The sequence below is a fragment of the Desarmillaria tabescens genome (genome assembly GCF_030435595.1).
Source record: "Desarmillaria tabescens strain CCBAS 213 chromosome Unknown EV420scaffold_107, whole genome shotgun sequence".
Classification (NCBI taxonomy): domain Eukaryota; kingdom Fungi; phylum Basidiomycota; class Agaricomycetes; order Agaricales; family Physalacriaceae; genus Desarmillaria; species Desarmillaria tabescens.
In genome coordinates this window covers 108,807-128,422 of record NW_026848406.1, presented here as the reverse complement: position 1 = coordinate 128,422, position 19,616 = coordinate 108,807, and the positions used below count along the sequence as shown (strand labels likewise).

The following is a 19,616-nucleotide window of genomic DNA, read 5'->3' as shown; positions in this document are numbered from 1 at the left end:
CAGCCTTCGCCGCGAAAGCACCATTCGAAACTTTCTCCGCACCACGAGACCGCCAAAATCAACAATTCTTCCTTGACCACGTAAAACTCTCTGTTTCCCGTCGACAATCCATTCCGAAACCGATCGCACTGTCAAAATACTAGCTGCCTGCGCGCGTGTAACCCATCTAACCATATTCTTCGTACCGACCTCGCAAATCCCGACGCACTGTCATCCGAGCTGCCATTCGCCTGAACGACTTGGGACACGGTTTCACAACTACGGCCCACACATTTATCGGTATCGTTTCCTACGATACTACGGGTTCTGTCCTAACTGAACCTCCCCTTCTATTCCCGGTTAACACACCTTTCTATAATCAACGACTCCACGGACTGGACGTCGTGGGTCCGGGTTTCATTCCCTTTCGAATCTCACACATTTAGCACTTGATGTTCGAGCCGAGCCGCAGCCCTAGACCCGGACAAGGCATCGCGAATATTAGCACCGAGCCTTGATTCTGCGGCATTGCACAAGTTTACGTGTCGTGTGCTGCTACTTTTGTTTACGCCGATCCCCGTCAGACCCGGGATGCTATTGCGCCGATGGCAGGGCACGGAGGATGGAAGACTCATTTCCTGCGAGAGACGCAGCCTTTTAGGACGAGACGAGGGAGGAGCGTGTTCTTTGGGACAAGGCCGAGAGTGCGATGGCTAGGCAACGGTCAAGTTCCTGTCAGTCTTCTTATTTTCAGTGTGGTGTCTCGCTTAATCCTTTCTAGTGTCTGTCGTAATAGACTTGTGAATGGCAATTGCCGTATGGTCTGCGGCTTGTAGTCCGCGGAGAACGAGGACATCGTGCTGTACCGTTCAGCCGTATCTGATCGTTCTTTGCTTCGCTTCGAGTTTCATGAGGTGCTATAAAAGGTTCTGTGCATTGTGTAGAGCACCGACGTCCTCGTAGACCGTTGACCGTTATCCTGGACGTGCGGTGTTCCACGGTCTTAGGAGACTGAATGCCTGGCGAAGATGAAATACGGGTTTTGAAATATCACAAAAATGCATGCGCGCTTTCTTGGGACCTCGACCGGATATCTATTTATCTATTTTCATTCCTGTTCCCGAGGAGATGGTGAGAGGATGGAGATGTGGATGGGGCTCAAGCCCAAGCTTGGTAGTTATCAGAACTGGAAAGATGGATTCTTAGATAAAGGACACGAATATTCGGCCCAAGCCGTTCAGTCGTGCTTCGGCCACGCTTCCAAAGTTTGAGCTACTATTATTGTTTATAAGCATAACCTCCGTAACTTTTATGAATGAGGGCCGAGAGTCCATCAATATTATTAGCGAAGTGGTGAACTAGTGGAGACCGGTATGTTAGAATATGGATTGCTATTTTTAGAAGAGCGAGCTTGCATGAATATTCTCGCTCGTTCTCCCCATATTCCCCGGGACGCTTACTCATTTTATTAGTGATACGTTACTCATTTATTCTAGTACATTCTACGTATTCTGGTAGTATAAAAGCTGTGTAGTTAGTAGGGCATCGCTAGCGCGATTGCCGTGAACATTAGTTCCTTTTTGCTTACCTGTGAACCGCGAGTTCTTACACGGTAGCCCTGAGAATGATACTGAACGGGTGCGCGTTTGGATTTGGGAGCTGTATTAAAGACGGGGTACCGGTATATCGGACCGATAGGTCATGACATCTGATTAGTCATATTCTGATCGCCGTGATTTGAATTTGAATTTTTAGCCTTCCCCACATACTGCGATCTATCCTGGCGGCCTTGAAGTGTTCCTGTATTTCCCGTTAAAACGCGAAGGCCAATTTTTGAATACGTGTTGCCCCCTTGCTGCACTTTCTCATGGTGATCCCGTTGTCGGAATTTCTTGCCTGCGTTGTGAAGGAACTATACCACTGCCAGTCGTTATTCTCGCTGATGTCAGGTCCAACACCGCTGTCCTAGGCAAGGCGCGAATTGCTGATCTGTATTAATATGGTACTGATACTTGCGTGTTCAGAGTGCCTCTTACCCGACGCCTTTTCTCAGGAAACACTGTCATCGAGCTAGAATTACTTGCAGAAGCCCAGACCAAGTTGAATGTTGAACCTCGACGTCGGTCCTGGGTTTGCCGTTATGCTCTTTCATGTGCTGCTGTGAAGAGGTACGATTCTTTTTGGCTTTTCACGCTGCCATTGTGCGAACCAGAAATTACAGAGATATACAAATAACGCGTGCCGACTCGGTGGCACAATCCATTGTCGCGTCTTTGTAGACGATGGTCTATTAGACGCCACGGGACGTTCTATATAAACGATCTGTGCGTCTAGACGTTCCTCCAGATATCCTATTCCTCAACCTTGAAGCCACTTTCTCAGACAATGACGAAGACCCACCGCCGTCGTTCTTCTCGGTACTCTTATCCACCACCAGAGAATTACTCGACACTCTTCAATCGCGCCTTTGAACCTCGGTTTATCACCCAGACCTTTCATTTTGGAGATTTTAAATGCGCCGCTCTGCTGCACGAGGACGTCAAGAAATCCCTACCGCAAGTGTTCAATCGGCCTTCTTATCACCGTCAACTCGCGTTCGGAACCCGACACGCTGGGACCAAAGGCCTAGGGATGTTCTCTCGCTGTGGCATACCCGCCGGCAGTATCATTCTCGCCGAACATCCTCTTGTCGTCATGCCACGCAGTTCGTCTACCAACACATCGATGATTTCTCTCTTGTTATCCGAAGTCCACCCCAAGGAAAAGACCGAATTCATGAATCTGTTCAATTCCCAGCCGCTCGAGGAGCCGATGAAAGCTATCTTACAGACGAACGCCTTCTTGATCGACTTGCCCATTGAAGATCCCGAATTAGCTGCTTATCATGCTGTTTTCCTCAAGGTCAGCCGATGCAACCATAGGTGGGGCAGTCTCTTCTGTTCTTCGTGATAATCATATTGAAGGCTTTCATTATAGCTGCTCACCGAACGCTCACTGGAAATGGGACCCCGCTTCGTTTTCCTTGACTCTCGAAGCAGTCCGCGCTATCGGACCCAACGAGGAGATCACGATCCAATACATCGACAGCTGTGTAGAGCGTGAACAACGCCTCGTTAAGCTCCGAACATGGTACAACTTTGACTGTCTCTGCCCGACTTGCACCCTCCCACGGGAATCCATCATACAGAGTGACTTCGCCCGAGAAGAACTCTTCCAACTCAGTAAGCACATGCCGACCTTCGAAATGTGGTGCGCAAGCGAATCGCTATCGGATGATTACATGATTCGAATGCATCAACGTGCGCTAGAGCTACGAGAGGCGGAGGGGTTGCAGTTGTTTGAGTCTCGGAAGCATATCGATGCTATCGCGATGTGCTATGGGGCTCTGGGCGACGTACCGATGTTCAGGTGTTGGACTGAGAGAGCTAGAAAGCTGAGGGCGACGAGTTATTCGGGGGAATGTGTTGTTCTGGATCGATGGATGATGGATCCTCGAACGTTCCCTGTCTGGGGGTGGAGAAATCGCCGGAGGCGTGATATTGTTTGATATTGGGGTTGTATCATTATTCATCAAAGGTGATTGATAACTAATCATATACTAGTTCATATAGTAAGCTTGCGGAAGATGCGGCCAACAGAAATGATCAATAGAGTCGCTTATTCACTTGCAATTCTCGAGGACTCGCATGTCCTCTTCAGCAGCTCGTTGACAGGACGGTTATCAAACGGTCAACGTATGTCTCACCGAGATTACTTGTCGTATCCTTGGTGATGAACGTGTACGTCTTGTCCAGTTGGCGTTTTCTGTATTATGTCATAATCAATTTGACGCCAGCGAGCCACACATGTGAATTGGCGATTATTTCCAAACCTTTCCCATGCTGTTCCTGTTTAATTCAACCTGTTTTGAATGGACTAGAGGTATGGCTTCACAGTACAGTTCTTCCCTCCACATCTAATTTCCTCCAGATATTCTGTGTTTTTCTTGTCTTTCTTAACAATGTCGCGACGCGCGTCACAGCGGATAATTTTGGCGCCGAGACGTGTAAGCCGATCGTCCAACCAAATTTGACATCAGGTACGGTCCTTTGATATAACGTACGCCGCATCACCCTGTAATTTTATTCCGGCAAAAAGAGCCTTCCGCGAGCCTTCCTATAGGAGACGGCAGCTATTATAGGATCTTATCTTCGCACGGAAGGCAAGAAGAGTCGAAGTTATTCACAAGCTTCTCAGGCGTCTTTCGGCCAAAGAGTGCCGCGCTGGAAGCTCCATCACTGTTTAAATTGCGTTCCGCCGCACATCCGTGTGGCGTGCCGAGCCCAATACCCAGGGTTTCTGGATGTTCCCTGGGGAGTCTCCTTTCGATAAAGTATACTAAATCACTTTTTCTTCTGAAGAAAGCTTGCTATTTTGGAAGACCAGCACCTCCTTGTTGAACGTTCCCGGCGGTAAGAAAGGTCTCGCTAAATCATATTCGGACCGGATCACCTGATACAATTAAGCGGAACGCTTTCCCGTTCTTGCCGCGACGGTGTCTCTCCTTGATGCCCTGACCTCCCTGGCATCACGAAAAAAGATGGTGATAGAACGATCTCTCGGCCTGGCTGTTTGCTATTGACTACAGGCCGCCTTCGCTCTTTGCTTCACCTGGCCACGTTCAAGGCTTCGTGAACGCCGTTCTTATCTATTTCCCCACCGATGCTACCACCACTACATTTGGCAACCATGCACCGGAAACGCGAGGGGGAAGATGGAGCTGGGTAGTATTGGTAGCAGCTGCTGCCTTTTGGCCTGGAGTTTTGTCCAGCCTGTCCACTCAACAGGTCTCCAATGTTCAGGCTCGACTTGCAGATGCAGCACAGCAGAGGTACGCTTGCCTCGAGTTCTTACATGCGAACGTGTGCTGATAGCCATCACTCTAGCTGGGAATTGGGAACTCGCCAGCAGACCCTTCTCGAAACCGATGCGACGGTCTACTCTGTGTTCTCTGACCAGTCGCTGCCCCCACCGTCGACCGTGCCGGATAATATGACGGACGCTCTCCTGCCTGTATTCACGATGGCGAGACAGATCGTTTCGAACCGAAACAGCTCCAACCACAACATTACGGGCGCCCAGCCCTTGATGTCGGATGGAAGTGCGGCGGATCCGGCGTCGAACGGCGTCGCTGTACTCATAGCAGGTTGGACGGGGCAGGGCGACACGGATGGACTGAATTATACAGGCGCCGCAAAAGACCAACTGGATTTTCTGTTAAACAATGTATCGAGGTCGAATGACGGCGCTATCGCACAGGTTCGCGACACAGCTATGGTGCGTTGTGTTCTTCAATGACAGTCCGAATGCTTATTTATTACATTCCCAGGAGCGACTTCGTGTATATGGTTCCCCTTTTCCTGGCGTACTATGGCGTTCTCACGGAGAACCAGACATGGTCGCAGAGGCGTACAATCAGATCAGGCTTACAGATAATTTACGGGATACAATGCGAATAACCTCTGGCAGCATGTGGTACTGGGAAGTTCTGGCACGGATTCTGGTCACTGGTCGACGGGTGCGTATGACTTTCTCGTTTATTTCGTCGTTTTTCTGATCGTGGTTGCAGGCAACGGTTGGGCCGCTGCGGGATGCTCAGAGTATACGCTACTATCCAGAAATCTCAGTATGAAAGCACATTCTCAAGCGAAATGGATGACCTCATTGCTTGGGCCCTTGAGATACAGAAAGCGATGTACGACACAGTGGTACGTCCTTCCTCCTTACCTTCCAACTGCGACTCATAAATTTAATTAGGACAATACCCACATTTTCCGAAATTATGCCGACAACGAATCTACGTTCTACGACAGCGCCTCGACAGCCCTCATGGCATATACAGTCTACCGGCTATACACTGTTACCGGCGATACGTCTTACATCCGCCAGGCTGAGCGCAGTAGGAACGCTTTATACGCTAGCGGAGTGACGTCCACTTACTCCTTATCGCTGAGTTCCACGTCAACTTCAACTAGTACCTCGCCGGCGTCGACCTCTACCTCAGGATATGAACATTTCACGTCCGACGGGTGGCTGACGCCCGTCGTGAACCCACATTCGTATGGCGTCGAGGGATCGGACAGTGCCGAGGCACAGGCGTTCGTGTTGTTGATGCAATCGGCATACGAGGAATGGGTAGCTGATGGTTCGCAGGGGAGTGGAGCCTTGCAGTTGCGTACGTCTGCTTGGGGGGTTCTGCTTTCTATTGCGGCGGGTGCAGTGGTCCTCCTGTGAATGATACCCTTTCCCGGTTTGAAGTATACTTATTCCCAGTTTATTTTCCTCCTCGGTGCATTCTCTTTTTGATGGAGACTTACTTACCTTCAGACGCTTACTGTATCCTTTTTTGTATTATCTTACTCAGTTGTAGTGGGGAATAAGAACATTTTTGACATCGCGTTTCGGTCAGCGTTAATATCGTGAACCGTGATTCATAGTATCTTAGCCAATATATCAGACTCTGGAGGCGGTAGGGTCTGTGTGCCGTGGAGATAGTATGATTCTTCCTGGTCGCGCAAAGCTAGCGGCAGTAGAATACCAGTTTGGCCGGCTTGGGAACTATCCACGATCCAGACCCCAAAGAAAGATGTAGCTGTTGTTGCCGCGGCCGGCCGGGGGTAATAATCAATCATCCGTGTGTACTAGGCAGAACTTTGAACCACGAGATCACTTCTTCGTTTTCTCCATCACGCTCGCTGATGTAGTTTTGTCCTTGCATAGATATAACACGGTGTATTGGGCTACTTATTCGAAACTAACCAAACTACTTAAGTACCTTTATCGTGACGTGAGTCTTGCATTCTACTTTTCCAAATAACTTCCCTGTTTCATTTTAAAGACTTCTCGCTATTCCTGCATTGTAAATTTAAAAGATACGCATAATCAAGGAACTCACTACATGCTTTCAAGCAGGTCAAACAAACCGAACTGGAAGACTCTCATTCGTACTCAACCTCAATTCGACCAACCCAAATGATTTACCTCTTTGGAATCGTATCTCCTCCTTCCTAGTCTTGATAACAGCCATAACTCCTCATAACTCGTAATCCAGGGCCAAATCTTAATATGATGTCTGAACGCCCCTTGTACACGCCTTTGATTGATAATGCCGGCATCTCGCGACAATTGATGCCGTTACGTCATCTGGCGCTTAATGAAATTTAACTCAACGTATTCCTCAAAACTATCCAAGAAACCCGCAGAGAATTCCAATAATTCCATATCAGCTTGCATATAACTCGTGAAGGGTGTCGTTGCGGTCGGTGAGATGCTGCCAATAGCTGGTAGTTTCGTAAAAGGTCTTGCCGCTGTCGCTGTCGTGTTTCTAGACAACCTGGAGGTCAGGCTTGCCATTACTTCGTCTTTCCTATGTACATGATTATAAGTATTCCTCGGACAGCGACTTGCAAAGAACAAGGAAGATATACAGGTCCTCGCCAGGGATATCACTGATGTCGTGATAATCGTTCGCGATGCCGGTATCAAAATATCCGCAGAACCTAGGAGCATTGAAGACGTTGCAGATCTCAGAAATGCTTGCTCGGAATTCCAGAAGTATTTATTCTTTGTGCAATGAGCAATTATCTGATTCTGATACCGCGTAGCAATCACGGCCTTTGGAAGGATATAAAAAGGCTCTTGACTTCGAGAGATATTAAAGAGACGATTAATGGACACCGACAAGTCATGGAAGGCGCGAGATCCAACCTTTTGGTTTGTTTTCCGCTCTCACATGGACGTTGATACTCTTCGCTGACGATTTGTTCACCAGCTCTCTCTAACTTTAAAATCAAATGTATCTCTCTCTCATATCACTCATGGAGTCACTGCTCTTCAATCGTCGCAAACTGACTTGATGGCCGTTACTTGTGATATTAAGCGTGACGTGTCTCACATCGGAGCTCATGGACGAGATACACTTCCTAACGGCAAAGTACTCAATTACAATCTCCTTCATTTGAGACGATAATCTAATCAGCTGCTAGTTCCACCATATGATGTACGGCGATATCCAATGTCGGGAAAATTGGTCAAAGAAGAGCCTCATAGGGCAGATCGAACAGGGCCCAATACATATGGGTGAAATCCTCAAATACGTCGCGGATGTGTCCACGTCGAACCGTGTTATGGTCGTAAAAGAGTATTCCGGGTCTGCAGGCCTTCTGGTGAGCTAATAAACATGAGATTTGTTAATGTATCTCGTTACTTACCATCATAAAGCAATGGAAAACAGATTTCGATCTACACAGTAAGGCGCCAAGGTTAGCACGTATTTCCTTATTAGCTCAATTCTGACGTCAACACGTTGCGCGTTACAGGCATCCGAACTTCCGTCAGCTGTATGGAGTTGTAAAATCTCAGGATTGGCCTTGCTTAGTGTTTCATGGGGCTGACGGTAAGAAATCTTGACAGACATATAACAGCCCATCTGATAACTATTTAGACGAAATTCCATACTGTCAATATCCTAAGCTCTTTGATAAACGTATCCAACCTTTAGCAAAATCGGCATTGGTGCGTCTCACATAGTTGTGTTACGTTTTTGGTGTTGATTTATGCAGTATCATAACCGCTGCGTACGCCGTAGAGTCTTTCTGTGCCGGAGAATCACCTCGTCTAACGACGTTTCATACTCATAGAGCCTTCTCAAGTTCTTGATCTCATGCTGGGGTGTAACTTTGGTGATTTAACCTCTATCCCTCCTATGATATTGACAAATGAATCGTTAGATGATAGAATGAAAGCACGGCACGTTGTTCCCCAGACGGACGTCTGATATTCGATGATTTGGAGGAACTGTCATGGGCGACGACGTGGGACAAGATATACGTCAACGATTTTGAAAATATCCTTGGTCCCGTGCCGCCAGCAGTACAATGGTCGCTCAATCTTCTGATGCTTCGGCGACAGGAACCTAGCGTTCAAAAAGAGTACCTCGTCACGTACTTTCGTGTCATGTCAGTTGGGACACCATGGTCTATGATCCCAGACGTAGATATAGATATACCCAACTCCACACTCATCGGAACTATCGTTATCAGTGACCCTCTGGAACACCGTCACTTCGCAGTGGACTGCCTCGGAGATGAAATCCCACCAGTCAAGCTTTCAATCCAGTCATATGCGATGGGGGAGCTTCTGGAGCTTCCGAATGGACTCTGGAGGTTCATACGTCCACAGTCAGCGATCAATGAAAGTGAAAGCTTCCTTCATTCCATATTCCCTGAATCATTGGACTTTCTTGGCCTCGGATTCACATGCTCCATGGAATTAACATCGGACGCGAGGTCCCAACATCTCTGCAGTTGGTTCTCGCAAGGTCCACGAATATTGGCAAAGATATCCGAGACCTTAAATGCCGATCGTCACCCGGAGTTAGTAGTTTCTCAATGTACGTAGTATTGCGCTTACTCTGTTCACCTACTAATTGTTTCGCATTAAGTTAGCAAGAGGCGATTTCAAATCCGCGTACTGAGATCAGACTCAGAAGTTGACTCGGACTCTCCCCCGCCCGACATTCCATACATATTCATTGACCTTCCTTTTATGCGTCAGAATGGAAAGTCTCACTCCATCACTCTTCCCGACATATATCTATCTATGGACCCGCAAGGCGCCAGACCTGGTCCTGACTGCACGTGGAAAAACTTTTATAAGCTTGAGATAGTAGATATGGGTGACAGCGGACTATTTGTTAGCCGAGTTAACCTCAAGATGGGCTGTTTCCTTCAAGAGCGCTGTGGGTTTCGCACTACGAGTATCGACGCTGCGATCTTCTTAAACCAAAGGGAACTGACTTTCCAGATGATCAACGACGAAGGTGTGACTTAGCTACAATTCTGGTATTTATCTAATACCTCTCTCAGCGATCAGGAATGCACTGTCTAACGGTGTCGATATTTCTGTGTGTGACGATCAAGAAGACTTTCCGGTACGATGTAAGTATCATTCGTTCCAAGTCAGGTGTACGGCGTACAGACAGCCATATTGTATAGGGGAAGAACTGAAAGAATACTCCGCTTTGCTGAAGTGCTACGACGGGATTGAACTACTTCCGGAGGATCGTGATACTCCCGGTAATGAGATCGCTCAGATCCCCGAAGATGAATTAAACATGAAGTCTTACTCCGGGGCACATAATGCTGGTGAGTTGTTGAGTGGCCACATTATATTTACGACGCTCAGAATGTGATTCAGACTAGGAGCACAACAGAAATACTAGGTGAGTATTAAGGATACTCTTGCAAAATACAAGCCGCGACGCCACCACATAGGAGATGTAAGCGCATCTAGGAGTCCCGAAATCGTAAGAATTTCTCCGGGCATCTGTGTCGTCACCGGTATTGTTGTGCTTATGTTCGCGTCGACCCTTCTTCGCATGGTCGTGGTTGTCATATTTTTGTTTACTTTTCTTCACTTCGTAGCTATCTTTCCTGAGACCGATAGTTATCGCACCTCGTCACATTTTCTGACTGCTGCGAATTTATGATTCCTACAGAGATACGCGGCATCCTTTGCATACTCCCCGGCCAAATTTCTGTACAAAAAAAGGATAAAACAATAACAAGCGGTGGTAGCTACTATTCTTCGATTATCAATGAGACGGTTCTCCCAGACTATAGCTGTGTTGTCGCCAAGCCCACTCGGCATAGCGCTCAAAATACGTCATTCCACCTAGGGAAGCCTGAAAAATAACGCGATGAAGTATGGAAACATAAAGGACGATCGTGAAGACTTGCCACCCTATACCAACGTTGCGCCGAGTCGATGGATGGAAGTTCGCTTTGTGCCATACCAAGCTTGGTGTAGCAACGCTGGATCAAGGAAAGTCAAGCAGGTGAAGAATTCAAAGGAGAGATCATACGTGTGGCACGATTTTATGGATACGTCGACGGCGAAGTCCAGCCTTGCGAGCAATTACAGCCTCCTTCTCGTCTCTCAAATACTCTTCGAAAGCAGGAGACGTGTCGTGGAACATATTCAGATTGTTCATGATGCTCATCATCCTTCCGGGAGAAAGTTTTGGAGAAAATCCCTAGCGGTAAGTCAGAAGGTGAGTACGATTTGGATCCAAAGCGTACTGCATAGGGGCAAGCGGCCATCTTCTTCATCGCACGACTGCCAGCTGATTCTGAAGACAGAGCATTGCCGGATTCTTTCCATGTCGGCCAGTTCATAAAGAGGCCGACAATGGCCGCGTGAGGATTAGCTTTGTTCAGAAAAGGACTCCAGTCAGATAAGACGGACATCCCCAACGTAATTCTTGTCGACAATATTTGAGACTTCAATGCGGTCGAAGCTTTGCGGAAATGATGGGCCGCCTTTCAAAGTTCTCTGAAGCACTCGGGCGTCCTCATCAAAGGAATATATATGTATCTTGAATCGACGAAGTCGGTTGGAAAATTCGACGAGCTGGTTTTTGACGTAGAAGAATAGGCAACCTATCAAATCGTCTTCGGTTGTGCCATGAGCTTTTCCGGCCTTAAACATCTCGTCGAGACTAATAGTGGCAGTAAGTGCAAATACTTAGGTAATTTGGAATGCTTACTTCCATCCTTCGAAGGGATTAGCGCAATCGTTGAGCATGAGATGTCCATAAGTGAAGAGCCATTTGTTCGGGATAGCCATATGAGAGTTGGCGGCCCCAAAGGGTAAAACGAGCCCGAATGAACGCCACCTCTCAAATGCAACTCTATGAGAAGGTTTAATGGCCTCATAATATCTGTCGCGATAATCCATCGCTCCGGCGCATTCATTATGTTGTTCAAAGCGGTGTTGGCGGAAGCGGGATCCAAAGCTGAACAAAGCTGTTGGGAAAGAAAATCGACAGTGTGAGAGGAGAATACTGTGTGCATCGTGGTAGAAGATGTAAGCTGAGAGGGTGTCCCCTTAAGATTCTTAAAGGTAGCAGACTCGCAGAGATGTAGAAGAATGCGCGTCTGGTAAGACAGAGGCTGAAAAACAGAGTACCAGAGGTGAAGAGCATGTTCGGCTCCTTCCTCCTACGGCGAGAAGTTAATGACGAATCATTAGGCGGTACTATCATACTCACAACGTCTGCGATAACACCAAGAATGGAGAGAATTAGGAGGTTCCGGCAGACGATCATGGGATTTTTGTCATTGAGGACAATTTTGATGGACCCGGAGTAGTCTTCTGGTAACTCATTGATGGTCCTGACAACGTTTCGTAGATCTCCGGAAGCTACGGTTATCAATCAGACTGGGTCGCAGAAACGAACGGAACCGAGCACGCACCTATGAATGCTATCGATAGATCTCTGTTCCGTATATCTTCTAGCCCCTCGTTATGCTTGGCGCTAATGATATCGATAGCCTCGATGTTCCCCCACCTAATGACCTAGAGTCAGTATTTGGACAGCGCGGCGCACCAGGAAGTAACTCACAAAATCACGCCCATTCCAAATGGAGATTGCATCGAAAGTTGGCTTGGTGGCACGTCGTCATCGTCAATGAACGCTGGGCTCCTCTTCTCCTTGATCCATGCTGGCGACCATGACGTTGATTTTAATGGATTTTTACAATCTGCAACTATGTTAGTTCCTTCTTCGCCTATGTAAATTCTAGAACATACCTTGCTTGTGCGATTTCCAGTGGGTCGACTGGCACTCTTTCGAGCAATATCGAACGAGAAAACATCCGGAACAGGTCATAGTTCCATCTTTAGGGCAAAATTGGGACTTGGAGATGATTTGATTTGCGCAACCGAGACGGCTCAAGGGAGGCGGCATCTTGGTCCCGAGCGCCAAACGACTTTCATTCCGTAGCGCCTTTGCGACGTCGAATAAGTCATCTTGAAGTCCATGACGTGCGATGAGGCCTTCTAAGGCTTTCCGGTCGTTGTCATCTACGTTTTTGCCGCTCTTGGGGATACCAGGGCACCCGTAAAGCTGAATTAGAGATCCTTGAGAATCGCTTCCGAGCCTTTCCATGCATGACAACAACGCCGATTTCTTATCGTCTTTCGTGGAAAGCTTAGAGAACGACTTTTCGAGGTCGTCGATGAGGGTCTGCATGCTGGTCGTGGTAAGATGATGGAGATCGATACGAGTTTTTATGGCGACTAGTGGCACGTTGTCGAATTGGCTCCGCAGTGTGAAGCATGTCATCATCACCCTGAAAATAGACGCCCGATTCAATTCTTCGTCAAAGTAAGTGAACCTCATGTCACCGAGTGCTGCTGAAAACAGTAGACAGTATTCTCTGGGATAGGGTACGGTCGCGAGATTGAGCCTATCGAGAGCTTCTGATAGTCAATAAAGGGCTGGAGCTATGAGCTAAAGCGACATACGATGCAAATAATTCATATTTATTGATGACTATCATTGCTGCGAGGTGAGCCATCCAAAGTACGCATCGATCTGATGGATAGTTGTATGTGCGTTATGTCATCTGGTGTCGAATTAGAGTTGTCTTTGTTGGCTACTTTATTTCGAATGCTCGAAGGAAATCTTCTCACCCAAAGGCGAAGTATCAAGACAAGATTGCCAAAACTTGAGACTGAGTGCGACTTAGCTCGCATAGAGCAATCTACACAGCATTTCCTTGTTCGATGTCCTGAGGACAAGAGAGCAAAGCTAGGGTATCGTTACAAGGAAATGCACAGTGGCAGCAGAGTAAGTAACTCGTCGCTTGACGGAAAAAGTCCGGAGAAATCGGCGTCGGGCCCGGTGTGGGCTTCATGCATCACGTGAAGTCCCGACCTCCCGCGTGTCGCGACGGTTGTCTTGTCTGACTGTTCAAAGTTCAGCTCTGTCTTTACACCCCCTTCCGCTACAACACTAGTCTTTGAGTCGTACTCTTGTAATCCTGAATAAAGAGGCGAATGCGCAGAACCCTCTTCAATGCATGGTTATGGATAACCGCCAAGCAACTGCCAAGACTATACGAAGATGGCAATGTGATACTCAGACTGGCTCATGACTGGCTTTACGAAGCTAGGCTCCACGACACACATGCAATTCCAGATTCCAAAGTGAATAGGGCGAAATCACGGCACCGATTCAGATGAGCTTGGCACTGAGCTGATTGTGGTTTGGATGAAGAAAGTTATCCGAACTGTCCGGAAATTCATGTTCCGGACTATCCGGTCCGACGCGGCGCTTACTCTGGGCTTCTCGTGGCCTCTCTCGCCATCTTCTCGCCTTACTTCACGGTATATGCGTCCCTTTACGGCTTTTGACTTTGAGGTACACCATTTTTCTTCGTACCTTGTATGTAAAGCTCTGGTGATCCTCTGCTGAACGCTTCATACAGGATCTGCTTATCGGAGCCCACACTGACTGGTGAGGCAAAACCTGCAGGCGAGCACCGTCAATTTGCCCCCATGTCTGGTGCTAGCCACTGCGAACATCTGAATCCAAGCGAACGATGCGGTCTCTGCAGCTCTAAGACCGATTTTGATTGATCATCAAACTAGAGCCTCGCTCGCGGGGGATTCAGCCCGTGTCCAAATCCAAGCAGCAGAATGGAAAGGAGGGTTCAGATATATACCTGAGTGTCGTCTTTGTTGCACCTCTCTATGTCTTCGCATGCTAATTCGAGGGTTCATGTTGGACCTCTACGATACGAAGATGACTATTTATCACCATATCGTCGACTTGAACGTCAGATATCAGTGCTTTGGGGGTGTTGGAAAAAACGAGGTACCATCGTCCTCATCGTCTTTATTTTGCCACGTCTGCACTCTTCCCCCGTAATCTGGATTCCTTTGTTCCTGTTCCCTCAGGGCTAGACGTCGGACTCCATGTGATGACTCGAGCTTCGATGAACTCGCCATTTTATCCTTGAGGAACCAATTGCAGCAGACACCCTCCGAAATGGGGTGGTTCTTGGCATATAAAGCCTCTCAAAACGTAGCATTAGTGTGTCAGGGAATTTCCTCATCTTTATAGCGCGTACTTGGACTTAAAGGAACAACATGCGCGCTCTTGGTACCAGGTTTTTCTATACCATACTCCTCGTAGTATCCCTTGTCAAGGCTTCACCCTGGCCAGGCTACCTGAAATACTCTACCCATGGGCTCAAGATGATTGGGCGCGACTTGAAGGTCGACAGTTATCACCCCAAGACGACTTACAAGGTAACGTAGTGGGTTTATCCGTTCAGTTTACATTCTTATACTGTATTTCAGACTTACGGAGAAGGGAAAGAGGTTGCTTCCTTTGTTAATGGTGACCTGGAAAAGTCTACGATCTCCTTCATTTCCTCAGAACTTGGTGTCGACCCATCTACTATCGCCTATAACTCTGGCCATACGGCAGACAACGACATGAGCTACGCCTATGCGAAGCAATCATATGTAAGACTTCCTCTTTTCCCTCTTACGATGGACAACTATTAATCTCTTACAGGACGGGGTTCCCTTGGCTAATGCTGTTGCCAATGTCGCTTTCAGGAATGGCAAAGCAGTTGCTTTTGGGACCTCGTTCGTGGATACCTGTAAGCTAACACCGTTCTCTTCGTTCCTTCCTATTAACGTCATACGTAGCAACCATTGCGTCCTCCCAGCCATCTATCACGCTCGACTCAATTATTAGTAAAGTCGAGGATGCCTTCGACGCCACCTACAATGGCATAAACTCGCTCGAATATCTAGCCCAAGCTGATGGATCCGTCGCCCTCACTTATGTATTGCAAGTCCAGAACACCGACACCAATGCCGGCTATGAAGCATTTGTTGATGCCCATTCCGGAAATATCGTTGGGAGCACCGATTTCCTCGCTGAAGCTACGGTAAAGCTTCTACCGCCTCTTGCTTTCTGATGTATCTTTAAATCAGCTACAGTACACGGTTTTGCCTATCACTAAGCAATCGGTGTTGGAGGGCGAAGAAACTCTAGTCAATCCCGAAGACTTTCAATCTTCTCCCATCGGTTGGGTGCAGAATGGCGAGACTGCGTTTGTATCTTAATTTAATATCTCCCGAGTAAAATCACTTACGATTCGATAGAGGAAACAATGTCGTGGCCTACAAGGGCACTCCGAGCAGTACGAACTAAAGAATCATCCTCCGATACCTTTGATTACCCATATGATGTCTCGGTCGGACCAACAGATGGCCGATAATGTGGACGCAGCTCGTACCAACGCCTTCTACATCATCAACAAGGTCCCGACTTCACCTACAAGTATGGCTGGACTGAATCTGCATATAACTTTCAATTAGACAATTTTGGCAAAGGAGGAGCCGGAGGAGATCGCGTCCAGATGTCCGTACAAGACTCTTCAGGATATAATAATGCCAATTTTTCTGACTCTTCCAGAGTAAGGCCGTCTTTTATTGTACTGAAAAATGCTAAAGTATCTTGTTCAGCGGTCAGAACGGTACTTGCCGCATGTATGTCTTTACTATGACTACGCCCCGTCGCGACGGAGACTTGCAGAACGACATAATCGTCCATGAGTTTACGCATGGTCTTACTAATCGTATGACTGGCGGTGGAACGGCTCGATGTTTACAAACTTATGAATCTGCTGGGATGGGCGAAGGTACAGATTCTTAGTATGCACCAAGCGCCATTCTGATTTTGACTTTCATTCCTCTCAGGATGGTCTGATGCGATGGCAGAGTATGTTTCTAGCATATCCTTTCCTTTTATCACGAAGTTCATGCCGTATTTTAGTTGGACCGAACAAAAGGGCGGGAACATAACTGACTTTGTGACAGGAACTTGGGTCATGAACAATACTGCCGGTGTACGCCATTACCCATACTCCACAGATGCCGCTGTCAACCCTCTCCGTTACTCGTCACTTTCTTCACTCTACGAAGTTCACGGTTCGTCCTCTCTGTTGAAATTAAACTGTGTGCTGACGAAAGGCATGTCCAGATATTGGAGAAGTGTGGGCGAACATGCTTCACAACGTACACGCACTCCTTGTTGAAGCCAACGGATGGTCTCCGACTGCTATGTCTGATCCCTCTGGATCTGAAGGAAACATCGTTTATCTCCACCTCTTCATCGATGCACTTGCCCTGCAGCCTTGCAATCCAACCTGTAAGCAAGCCCTCACCGTCTCTTCTTCCGAGTTTGTTTGATTTAGTGAATCCAACAGTTGTCGACGCGCGCAACGCTTGGATCCAAGCAGACGTGAACCGCTACAATGGAGACCATGCTTGTACCCTCTGGATTGCATTCGCAAGCCGTGGCTTAGGAATCGATGCTGACCACTACATCGACGATGAGACTATTCCGTATGATTGTTGAACGAGACGGTCAAGAAAATCGAATGTACAGTTAAATAGCCTGCTGGAACTCTTTGTATGTAATATATGTGCTCTTTAACCTGTGGTATTGTGTACTTTCATCGTTATTTCTGAGATAAATGCATCACTAAAAATCTCCGTTGCCAAACCCGTACCCACGACAGGTTTCCCATGGTTCTACGGTGCTGACGGCGATCCTCGGAATCCTCCCTACAGCTTCGAGATCAAGTTCGAATCTCCTAGCCCATCCGTGCCATCCCTGTGATAGCTCTGAATTAAGCACACCGAACAATGGTCTCTCTATATTCAGGTGAAGCATCCTCAGGTTGTGGAATCGGGGCTGTGAAAACACCTGGGCAAGATGTCTGGATACCTGTTGAGGCGATACCCACTGGTTGCAAGAAAATGTCAGGTTCAATGATTCCAACGGTGATGGAGCATCTGAGGATGGAGCGAAGAGGTTCTTGAGAAAGCAAGTATCCCGAGTGCAGTCGATTATGGACAGCGCTTTCGATTTCGTAAAAAGGAAAGAAACTATTGAGGCATGAGCTAATGCACAGCAGTTTCGATGAACCGCGCACCTGGTATGTCTTCGAATTTATCCATTTTAATTGATAGATCAAGCAAAATTGGAATCCTTCGAAGGAAGACCTCAAGATCCCTCACAGAAGAATACGGGAGGGATACCTCTCGTAAAGAAATTGGGGAAATTGGGCAGTCGTCTCTAAGAAATGGCGCCAAGTCAGCAGCCGAATCAATATCCAACCGCTCCAGCTCAATCCTACGACCAACAATCCAATTCGACTGCGACTCACGAAACGTAATCATGCGAACCTTGACACTCTTGACCGTCAACGGCAGAGTCTCCAGCAACCGAAAATAGTCAGCCAAACATGGGAATGACAGGTTCGTCAATTCGAGGTTTGTAAGATAGGTTAACGCAGGCAGAATCGCCGTGTTGCCCACCGAACTTCCGTTAATTTTCACGCTATGAACACCTTTGCACCACGGAAAAATAGCGGTTGAGACATCCTCTTTCACCCATTCTAACCAGACCGTGCGCAAGCAAGAAATGGGAACGCGTTTTTCGAAGTCGGCAAGAAACTTGGTAGCAGGACCGAAGGATCCGTGCAAGGCTAAGTTGCGAAAGAAATAGGGAAAGCATGCGCTATGGAGGGTAGAGGATGCCAAGGAAAGTTGTTTGATAGTCGGGGTATCGAGGTGTGAAAGAATCTCTTCCAATAGCTCGAGAGGGAGGCCCTCCAGATTTGAAGGGGAATCCAGCTGCAAGGCGGAGAGATTAGAGGACATTTGTGGAGGGAAAGAAAGATTTACCTTGATATTCTATGCGCCTCGTTTATATAGATGTCTGCTCCTGAATGATGCATGATGTCTCAGATTCAAGCAAGGACCTGTTTTGGGTACTACAATAAGTCTTCATTGTACCGTAGATAAATAAAGGGGTCGGGACATGTCCGTTTTTGTTCTGAACAATGGCTGGCTGTCACTGCCTTGTTGTTGTTATGGGTAGTGCGGTGCCCGGTGCGTTCGAACTTGGTCCATCTGATCGGTAAGCGATAGTAACGATCAGAAGACTGAGTTTTTTGGGTCATTAAAAAGACTGTCGCAGATATCTAAGTGCGGTTTCTGTTAGTAGGATTACAATTCTTTGAAATCATAGAAGAGCGGCGTATCAAGGAAGAAGTACCACTGATCCAGAAAGAACCCCAATTAAGATTGGACCTGACCACAAGCCATTGGCTGCCTACCATCAGATTCCATTGTATGACCGGGAGGGCTCAGGAACAACTCAGGAAAACTTATTCAGGATGTCTTGACGCATCATTTCTGTTCGATCCAATGTAATTGAATATTTTCAGTTACATGTACGACGACCACTTCATCAGGTCTTCTATTGGAGTTAGGGAACTATGAATATATATGCCGTAATAAAGTTGATGAAAAGTCTATTAATCTCTTCCCTTCACGCCTGAATCTCATTCTGTTCTTCTTTTCTGCTCCAAGTGCTAAGTCCCCCGCACTTCTTCATGTGAACCATCAATGTCAACATAGTTTTCAACAATTTCGGGCAGTTTCCGCATTCAATATAACTCAATTTGAGATGCGAATCAAGGACGTGCGCTTTCACGTCCTCTAGCTTGAGATTCTTGTCGCACCTCCCGTGCGAATGGCACACAATTTGTTTACGACACCGGAGACTGTGTTGAACACCGGGGCTATGTGGATTTGACCAGCTGGGGCATAACGATTGATTACATTTCATGACGAAATGCTGGGCTTCGTAATGCGCTGGGAACTCGTCTAGCGATAGGGATGCTGAGCAGCCTATGATCGGGCAAGGATGAAGG

General features: G+C 47.4%; 7 protein-coding genes across 7 annotated transcripts; 5 read left to right on the top strand and 2 right to left on the bottom strand.

The window, feature by feature from the left end:
• The first annotated feature begins 2,165 nt into the window (after window positions 1-2,165).
• On the top strand, window positions 2,166-3,861 carry EV420DRAFT_1587771 (uncharacterized protein). The gene is made up of 4 exons (XM_060474847.1): window positions 2,166-2,900; window positions 2,956-3,533; window positions 3,582-3,758; window positions 3,815-3,861. The coding sequence occupies exons 1-2, from the start codon at window positions 2,365-2,367 to the stop codon at window positions 3,524-3,526; spliced, it is 1,107 nt and encodes a 368-aa protein (XP_060322652.1). The 5' UTR covers window positions 2,166-2,364; the 3' UTR covers window positions 3,527-3,533; window positions 3,582-3,758; window positions 3,815-3,861.
• On the top strand, window positions 3,663-4,522 carry EV420DRAFT_162333 (uncharacterized protein). Its single transcript, XM_060475935.1, has 3 exons — window positions 3,663-3,900; window positions 3,949-4,057; window positions 4,117-4,522. The coding sequence occupies exons 1-3, from the start codon at window positions 3,751-3,753 to the stop codon at window positions 4,416-4,418; spliced, it is 561 nt and encodes a 186-aa protein (XP_060322651.1). The 5' UTR covers window positions 3,663-3,750; the 3' UTR covers window positions 4,419-4,522.
• Window positions 4,523-5,772: 1,250 nt separating this feature from the next.
• Window positions 5,773-6,429, top strand: EV420DRAFT_162311 (uncharacterized protein). Its single transcript, XM_060475902.1, has one exon. The coding sequence runs from the start codon at window positions 5,848-5,850 to the stop codon at window positions 6,250-6,252; it is 405 nt and encodes a 134-aa protein (XP_060322650.1). The 5' UTR covers window positions 5,773-5,847; the 3' UTR covers window positions 6,253-6,429.
• An 856-nt stretch (window positions 6,430-7,285) lies between these two features.
• On the top strand, window positions 7,286-10,240 carry EV420DRAFT_1651877 (uncharacterized protein; the record flags this gene model as incomplete). Its single annotated transcript, XM_060478598.1, has 15 exons — window positions 7,286-7,357; window positions 7,418-7,572; window positions 7,623-7,731; window positions 7,790-7,951; window positions 8,004-8,183; window positions 8,239-8,279; window positions 8,337-8,413; window positions 8,462-8,532; window positions 8,580-8,594; window positions 8,658-8,690; window positions 8,755-9,409; window positions 9,461-9,838; window positions 9,885-9,956; window positions 10,014-10,163; window positions 10,221-10,240. 15 exons carry the CDS (start codon window positions 7,286-7,288, stop codon window positions 10,238-10,240), a joined length of 2,190 nt encoding a protein of 729 aa, XP_060322649.1.
• A 355-nt stretch (window positions 10,241-10,595) lies between these two features.
• EV420DRAFT_1587760 (uncharacterized protein) lies at window positions 10,596-13,674 on the bottom strand. The gene is made up of 12 exons (XM_060474846.1): window positions 13,498-13,674; window positions 13,330-13,430; window positions 12,613-13,281; window positions 12,425-12,563; window positions 12,276-12,370; window positions 12,071-12,222; window positions 11,822-12,020; window positions 11,567-11,759; window positions 11,262-11,518; window positions 11,100-11,227; window positions 10,883-11,053; window positions 10,596-10,832 (listed from the first exon to the last, which is right to left on the bottom strand). The coding sequence occupies exons 2-12, from the start codon at window positions 13,343-13,345 to the stop codon at window positions 10,674-10,676; spliced, it is 2,178 nt and encodes a 725-aa protein (XP_060322648.1). The 5' UTR covers window positions 13,346-13,430; window positions 13,498-13,674; the 3' UTR covers window positions 10,596-10,673.
• A 1,284-nt stretch (window positions 13,675-14,958) lies between these two features.
• Window positions 14,959-17,248, top strand: EV420DRAFT_1623368 (Fungalysin metallopeptidase-domain-containing protein; the record flags this gene model as incomplete). The annotated part of the gene is made up of 12 exons (XM_060475936.1): window positions 14,959-15,120; window positions 15,172-15,339; window positions 15,392-15,479; window positions 15,529-15,773; window positions 15,826-15,942; window positions 15,993-16,082; window positions 16,170-16,312; window positions 16,354-16,529; window positions 16,588-16,609; window positions 16,664-16,818; window positions 16,871-17,038; window positions 17,097-17,248. 12 exons carry the CDS (start codon window positions 14,959-14,961, stop codon window positions 17,246-17,248), a joined length of 1,686 nt encoding a protein of 561 aa, XP_060322647.1.
• A 126-nt stretch (window positions 17,249-17,374) lies between these two features.
• EV420DRAFT_1769957 (uncharacterized protein) lies at window positions 17,375-18,564 on the bottom strand (the record flags this gene model as incomplete). The annotated part of the gene is made up of 2 exons (XM_060481053.1): window positions 17,829-18,564; window positions 17,375-17,781 (listed from the first exon to the last, which is right to left on the bottom strand). The coding sequence occupies exons 1-2, from the start codon at window positions 18,556-18,558 to the stop codon at window positions 17,375-17,377; spliced, it is 1,137 nt and encodes a 378-aa protein (XP_060322646.1). The 5' UTR covers window positions 18,559-18,564.
• Between the last annotated feature and the right edge of the window lie 1,052 nt (window positions 18,565-19,616).

Bases quoted from the DNA above. Each gene is read 5' to 3' on its own strand.
- EV420DRAFT_1587771 (XM_060474847.1), top strand. From the start codon at position 2,365: ATGACGAAGACCCACCGCCGTCGTTCTTCTCGGTACTCTTATCCACCA. The intron at 2,901-2,955 runs GTGGGGCAGTCT...CTTTCATTATAG, and splicing joins GTCAGCCGATGCAACCATAG to CTGCTCACCGAACGCTCACT.
- EV420DRAFT_1587760 (XM_060474846.1), bottom strand. The intron at 12,223-12,275 runs GTGCGTGCTCGG...TGATAACCGTAG, and splicing joins TCTATCGATAGCATTCATAG to CTTCCGGAGATCTACGAAAC. The intron at 10,833-10,882 runs GTATGATCTCTC...TCCTTGATCCAG, and splicing joins TCCATAAAATCGTGCCACAC to CGTTGCTACACCAAGCTTGG.
- EV420DRAFT_162311 (XM_060475902.1), top strand. From the start codon at position 5,848: ATGGCATATACAGTCTACCGGCTATACACTGTTACCGGCGATACGTCT.
- EV420DRAFT_162333 (XM_060475935.1), top strand. From the start codon at position 3,751: ATGAACGTGTACGTCTTGTCCAGTTGGCGTTTTCTGTATTATGTCATA. The intron at 3,901-3,948 runs GTATGGCTTCAC...AATTTCCTCCAG, and splicing joins CTGTTTTGAATGGACTAGAG to ATATTCTGTGTTTTTCTTGT. The intron at 4,058-4,116 runs GTACGGTCCTTT...TCCGGCAAAAAG, and splicing joins CCAACCAAATTTGACATCAG to AGCCTTCCGCGAGCCTTCCT.